The sequence below is a fragment of the Penaeus vannamei genome, chromosome 19, assembly GCF_042767895.1.
Source record: "Penaeus vannamei isolate JL-2024 chromosome 19, ASM4276789v1, whole genome shotgun sequence".
NCBI lineage: Eukaryota > Metazoa > Arthropoda > Malacostraca > Decapoda > Penaeidae > Penaeus > Penaeus vannamei.
The window spans coordinates 38336840-38344339 of NC_091567.1; the positions used below are offsets into that span (position 1 = coordinate 38336840).

General features: G+C 40.1%; 1 protein-coding gene across 1 annotated transcript in view; it reads left to right on the top strand.

Moving 5' to 3' along the window:
- LOC113823195 (longitudinals lacking protein, isoforms H/M/V) overlaps positions 1–638 on the top strand; it is a 3627-nt gene extending 2989 nt beyond the window's left edge. The window contains exon 5 of the mRNA XM_070134308.1: positions 27–638. Coding sequence (XP_069990409.1) covers positions 27–155 — 129 coding nt within the window. The 3' untranslated portion in view covers positions 156–638. The remainder of the gene's footprint in view (positions 1–26) is intronic.
- Positions 639–7500: the final 6862 nt, after the last annotated feature.

A 7500-nucleotide genomic window follows, 5' to 3' on the forward strand; every position in this document is an offset into this window, starting at 1 on the left:
TTATTTTTATCATGTATTCATTACAGGAATGGGGCGATTCCCACCTTCATATACACGGAAGTGAGGACTCTTTTGATCAGTCTTCAAGCATATCTGAAGGAAGGGAATATGAGGCCTTGAATGCTGTGGAAGTTAAAGAAGAACCAAATGATTAGAAAAGCATGAGAGACAGACATTTGCTCTTGATTCAGAAACAAATATTACAAATCAATCTGGGTTATGATATTGTGGTATAATTTTCTTGCTGTAGTAGTAGTAGCCCAGTTAGCAAGGGCTAGTTTAAAGGTGAGCCTTTCTCTGACGTCTTGTTTTTCTTTTGTTTAGTTTTCTTTATGGATAGTTGCGAGTATTGAGCAGTTTTAGTTTCAATGCAAAATATGGAGTGCTGAGGAATTTTCATGCAAACATAATCATTTCATAACATTTCTCTTATTTTGTGAGCTATCTAATTGTTACTCTACAAATTAAAAACCATTTTTCATTTCATTCTTTTAAGCTGTCAAATCAGGGATTTGTGCCTTGTCGGCCAGACTAAGAATTTGCATAATCTTGTGAACATTTTGAGCATAGTATTTGTATATGTATTTTGAAAAGGAATTATACAGATGTTTACTTTTTGAAATAAAAGCCAAACTATTTTCCAGTTTTTTATTTGATTTCTCATATACATTCAGATTATGTCCTTCCTCTACATGGATTTATTTATTAATATTGATAAATACCTGTATAAATAAATAAATATACTAAGTAATAACTTCAGTTATAGGCTTGGCACCAGGGAAATGCAATCATATGATGAAATTAATGACTTATGTTGTCAATATCAGTGCAAAATATACATATATATGTAAATATAGAATTATAGATATATAAACATATGTGTGTGTGTGTTTATATATCTATCTATATTCCTCTCTCTCTCTCTCTCTCTCTCTCTCTCTCCCTTCCTGTCTCTCTCTCTCTCTCTCTCTCTCTCTCTCTCTCTCTCTCTCTCTCTCTCTCTCTCTATATATATATATATATATATATATATATATATATATATATATATATATATATATATATATAATAATTTGCAAATGAACGGCATAAGCATCAAGATGTAAAGAAAATGCACTGTTTGACAAGGGTAACAACTCAGAGTGAATTGTACATATTTTTGAGCTTCTCGCTGGTATGAATTCTTTATTCTTTTGTGGATTTTTAAAACTACTTTTTACTAGGCTTATATCCCTTGGGCCATTTTTTTCTTCATCTTCTGCCTTTTGTTGCATCAATTTTATATGTTTTGTTCTGAAGAATTGACCCAAAGTAAAATGAATTCCAAGGTTTGTTTACCTTCATCCTACACGCTGGCGCTAGTTTTGAAGTCGCGGCTGGGCTACCAATTAGTTTAAAATCCTATAAAAGAAATAATGATGATGATGATGATGATGATGGTGATGATGATGATGATGATGATGAAGATGGTGATGATGATGATGATGAAGATGGTGATGATGGTGATGGTGATGATGATGATGATGATGATGGTGGTGGTGGTGGTGGTGGTGGTGATGATGATGATGATGATGAAGATGGTGATGACGATGAAGATGATGAAGATGGTGATGATGATGATGATGACGACAATGATGATGATGATGGATTAGTTAACAATAGCGTTGCGTGATCTGCGACTGATGTGGCCTACCTAATTTCTCAAGCTTGTTTTTCGTATCTTCTCCCAACACACTCCAGCTCCTTCAACACACGACAGAAACAGCCCTCCCTTACAACACGTTCTTCCTCCTAACTCCACCCACACACCATACACTCACTACCCACACCTATAAATAACCAAGCACTCAACCCCAATTAACCCTCACATCAGACTCCCATCCATATCATTGAGCTCATAATCCCGCTGCTCTAGGCCTTCCATTGATTCCCGGACCTCTCACTCATCGCGTGATCATCTAACTTTAGCCTTATACCACCCTTCCCCTCCCCTTCCTGTCTCCCTTCCCTTCCCCACCTTCATCTATTCCCCCCTCCTCCCACCCCCTTCCCCCACCTGTCTTCTCCCCCCCTCTGTTTTCTCCCTCCTTCCCTCCATCTGTCTTCTCCCCCCCCCCCACTTCCCCCCTCTGTCTCCTCACCCCCCTTCCCCCCTTCCCCTCCTCTGTCTTCTCCCTCCCCCTCCTCCCTTCTCCCCTCTGTCTTCTCCCTCCCCCTCCCCCTTTCCTCCCCAACCTCGCGGAGGAAAAGATGATTCGTGTGTATTTCATACCATAACATAGACATCTTTAATAACAAGCTGATAGATGTAGGCATGAGAAGAAATTCTGAGAGCGTATGATTTGAAGTATATTGTTTACTAAAGGTCTGCATCAAAAAGTCTGCATCAACATTATTATCGAATATTTGTTGTGCCGCCAAGTAGGATTATTGCCAAACCCTGTAGAGATTTTGTGGTGTAACAGAGGCATAAGCGTAATAGGGTGATACGATATATTCTGACGTACGCGCTATGGACATATAGGTGTTCTTTTGCTTGTACCAAACATACATAAGCCACTTAAGATTGGTACTTTTACTTGTACCAAACATACATAAGCCACTTAAGATTGGTACTTTTGCTTGTACCAAACATACATAAACCACCTAAAGATGGTATTACTTATGAATATCAGTTCGTTGATGTCTAACGAATGTTTATATATTACATTAAACTACATTTGTTGGTATCACATTGATTCATAGTGAAATTATTTGAAAAAAAAATCGCATAAAACGTTAGACATTTGAGTATATTTACACATGAAATATGCCTTGCACTGGGACTTTGTGGCGATATGTGGTAGCTTAGACATTCGTTCTTACGCATCCCATATATGAAATATGCACGACCAAAGATAAAAGAATTAGACGTTATCTTCCGAAAGTTTATGATGACACGGGATTTTCATTCATTTACAGGCAAACAACTACATGTACTTTTGATTGTTCCGAACATACATACAACGTTTACAAACGACATTGCATATGAATATCAGTTTCTGAATGTCTAACGAATGTTCAGATACTACATGTAACAATATTTGATGGAATCATATTGATTTATAATGAAATGTTTCCGAGAAAAAATAAATAAATAATAAACCGCTTGATAATACGCATTTGGGTATATTTACTAATGAATTACGCCTTGCTTTGAGACTTTCTGGTAATATGTGGTAACTTAGACATTCGTTCTTACGTATTCCATGTAAGAAATATGCACGACCAAAAATATAATAGACATTATCTTCCTTTAGCATGGCAAGAGCGCAATCTTAGAGTGCAGGGAACAACCGAATGGCATTTCCTCTCATTTAACGCCTCATATCTTTGCTACGCTATTCTATTGGGATAAATCATTCTTTCTTTTCCAAATAATAATTGTGATACGGGATTTTACCATTTACCCATGGATAGCAGTTCGCGAATGCCCATAAAATGTTTGTAGCCAGATTCAAAGCATTTGATAGAAAATTATTATTTTTCTATAAATAATTTCTTTAAAATATTACGCTAACAGGTCTAGGTTCATGTAAGCATGAAATATTTGTTAAATCTAGAACTGCTGCTACTATGGTGTTGGTTAGACATTGATTAGTATGATTTTAAGTATGAAATGTGTAAGACAAAAATAAAAGAATACAAGTTGTCTGTCAATATGATCAAAGTACAACATGTAAGGGTTGTTGGTGAGGAACAACCTATTGCTAACTACCCTCGCTTACCCCAACCGAATGTTCCTGCGGCATTTTAACGAACACTGAGTAGAGTTATCTACTAGTAAATGTCCCTAGAATTTATTACGAATGAATGAATGGAAATTAATGAGTGTTAGTTTATTTGGTTACATGTATACATAATAACGTATGTACTGTGTCAGAACAATCAGAAAGCTTGTTATATCACAGACATTTACAAAGTATGAAATAAATCCATAACTGGACTCAAATCCACATTTTCCCTCCTTCCCTCACTCCCATAGATTTCAATTACTTTTAGAAAGATCGATTTTATGAAAGACGCAGAGACTGATATTGCGTATTCTGTTATACGATGAAACTAAACAATGAGTGTATGTTAGTTAGAAGTATACAAAACTCGTTATGAATCCCTGGTAAAAGAATAAGAGGGAGCTATTAATTAAGATTCAGCACCTCACATCGAAGTGGAAGGCGCCAATTCTGTGTCGAATTTCTAAGCTTCAGAGCGTTGGTCGATGTTGCCGTATGCGGATTGCTGATTGCAGAGCTCTTACTAATATGAAAATGAAACTAGCGACATACTAATATGAAAATGAAACTAGCCACAATGAGAACTGTGGCTAACATATTCTCTTTGTCTCCGATACAGAAAGCAGCGTGTCTTAAACCTAGAATTTCATGTTCCTCCAAGAGCAGGAAGGAGATGCTGAAGGCCCTGCGGGAAAAGTAATACCTTCGTTTACGTTCCAGGTCCACGTTATCTTTGGCCTTCAGTGACGCTGATGGAGCGGAGGAGTCTTTACCATCGACATCGCGTGGCAGGTCGCCGCTGTCGACGACACCGCGTGTCTTGTCATGCATATCTTCTCCCTCCAGGTCGCTAGTTCCTTCTACCTCGTGGAGTTGCTCACCCTTACCCCGTGACTTGTCGCCTTCTCCTTCCAGGTCGCCTGTATCGGCATTCAACAGCGAGTCATCAGGACTTTCGACACCATATGATTTCTCTCTCATTTCTAGCGACACCTCTAGGTAATCCCAGGAACTGAATTTTGTGCCGAGTTCTGAGGGCAGTCTCACTTCAGCCGGTTCTCCTGAGCGAGCGTGACATCGAAGCTGACGTTGACGGCTTAGTTAGGATGACCCTTGCGAAAGCTTATCTTTACAGGTGTACCGGAATGCCAAGGCTGAAGGATTCTTTACCAACAGGACCCAGCTAGCACGTCAGAGAGTAAAGGAGTTTTAGAGCACCGAGCAGAATGTAGTTCCTGACGCAGATGCTATTACAGATGACATCGTATCCTTCGACTGTTTGGGAGATCCGTGGGCACCGTAGCCATTTCGGTTTGGCGTTTGTCATCGAGATTAATACTGTAGCTGTTTTAGATAAGCAGGTGCTGTGTAACCGGTGCAGTGTTTGCCAGAAGGAACGCCAAACCTTCCCACTTGATGACTTCGACAACTGGTTTCTCTCCCACTGGCACTGCAGCATGAACTTCGTTGGACCGTCTGGGAGGCTGGAGGCAGAGGCAGCTCAACGGATGTTTCTTCGCTCCACATATTATAGGCCTGCGGTATGCATACTTCGTTCGTGATGGCAATTCTGCTTACAGGAGCGTGCGCTGTATTTATGGCGCCGACAGGGAGGTGCATCAACCATATCGGCAAGCGAATGGGCACTCGGCCCTGAAAGCTGAAGGGGAAACTCACCGAGCCAGCCACCACGTGCACCGAGCGGGTCATGCGCCGTTTCCTCTTGGCGCGCTTATTGGCTAACAAAAAACATTGATAATTTATCTAGGTTTTACATGTTAGCGTTGACGCACTCCGTCGACATCAGCCTGAAGACTATGCGGAAGAATGCCCTTGCGTCATTCTAACACAATTCTCCCAGTAATTTCAGGGTGCAGCACCAGTATTGTCCTGACAGCGCCAACAGCTGGTGCTTTTTTAACTCCGCGAGAGCAAAAGGCAGGGTATTCTCGTTCTCATTGTCAGGAGAATCATTTTCTCAGGACAGCTCCGCAGGTGGCATTGCAGGAGATCTGAGCGTTTTACAAGGACCTTACTAAAGATGAGCTGCTCTCTAGGTGTCTTCCAGGGTATACACAGAACGCCAACGAGTCCCTGCATTTCAGTTTGGTATAAGTGCTCCAAGGTAAAGGATGCAAGCCTGCAACGTGTGTAGTTGGTTTGCAGTCTTGTTTTGGAGCATAATTTTGTTTTTTTCACAGGGAGGCCCTCTGCTGTACCTTGGATGGAAGATACCCCCCACCCTGATTTCGAATTTGCAGGCACAGGATAGGAAGTGAGAGCGAGCTCCGAGTCAGAGTATGCAGTAGGGAGATTCTGAAAAATCCGTATCCTTCAAAAATCGTTTTTATTTCTTTTTTTTCAGTAAGATCATTTTTGTTAAGTTTAGGAGAGATTTTTTTTTTACTTTTATTTATTTATTTTTGTAGAGTATTGTTTGGATTTTTTTTTACGAAGGTTTTGTTTTGTGAATTTGGCGACAATGAGTGGGTTGGCAACCCATGATACCCTCCACAAGGATAATATCTCAGCTCTGATAAGACAGAGCTGAGAGGGGACCAAAAGCCAACAAAACAAAACTCTGGAATAAGAATATCATCCAAAAATAACATATAGTATCTCGTTAAAAAAAGAAAGAAAAAAAAGAAGAAAACAGTATAGGAATCCATTTCTATAATAACACAGGATAAATAAAGAAAACGTATTTGACCATGTATGCAGTTTACTGAAAACATCTTTTTTTATTGTGAGTATGATCTACGGTTAATTCTATGTGCGTGTGTTCACATTCAAGGTCTATATAAGTACTTATATAGACCTTGTTCACATCCTCTCGAAAATTATAGGGACGCAGTGACCAGCTCCCCCATTACCCCTCATTCTAGAGCATGGGAATAATTCGTCAGCTTGTTGGAATTCTCGCCTTCCATTTATTTCACTCACGTGCTTCTACCGTTATCTGAATTGAACCTGTATGTTGTATTCATGCTAGGACTATATGAATATAATAATTTTCACGTCGACACGATGGCCACCTCCCCACGTGGTCCCAAGCCTCCATCATGGAGCGAGGCCAGACCACACGATAAAGGAAAATGGTAAAAGCCGCGTTCATTCATTTAACAAATGATTTTAACACCGCAATGGGGAGGTACAATGTAGACAAGGTCGTCGCACGCACGCCCTCTGTATGTTATCCTGTATACCCTGAAGAAGCAATATAGCGGGAACGCCTTAGACATATTCATAGTGTGTTTTCTTGTTTTCCCTTCATTCTATTTGCGGGACACACGCGCGCGCGCGCACACACACACACACACACACACACACACACACACACACACACACACACACACACACACACACACACACACACACACACACACACACACACACACACACACACACAAGAACTATATACTCATAGTTCTTGCATACATATACACATTCGAGAGCGAAATATTGGCTTAAATGTTGAAATAAACTTAACAGCCATACAGATGCCGAACAATTGCAAGCAGACTTAACAACGGCAATATAAATATATTTTTAAATCTAGCCTAAACAAAGCTTGCAAGACTGGGAAAAAGGAAAGCCAGACGTTAAATTCGATAGAGTTATATTCGTTATTCAGACCAAAATTATCCTAACTACTAATGCTGCTTTTGATGGTCGTCCAGACAGCCAGCTGGACGAGGCGACGGTCGGAAACTTGAGGCCTTCATTG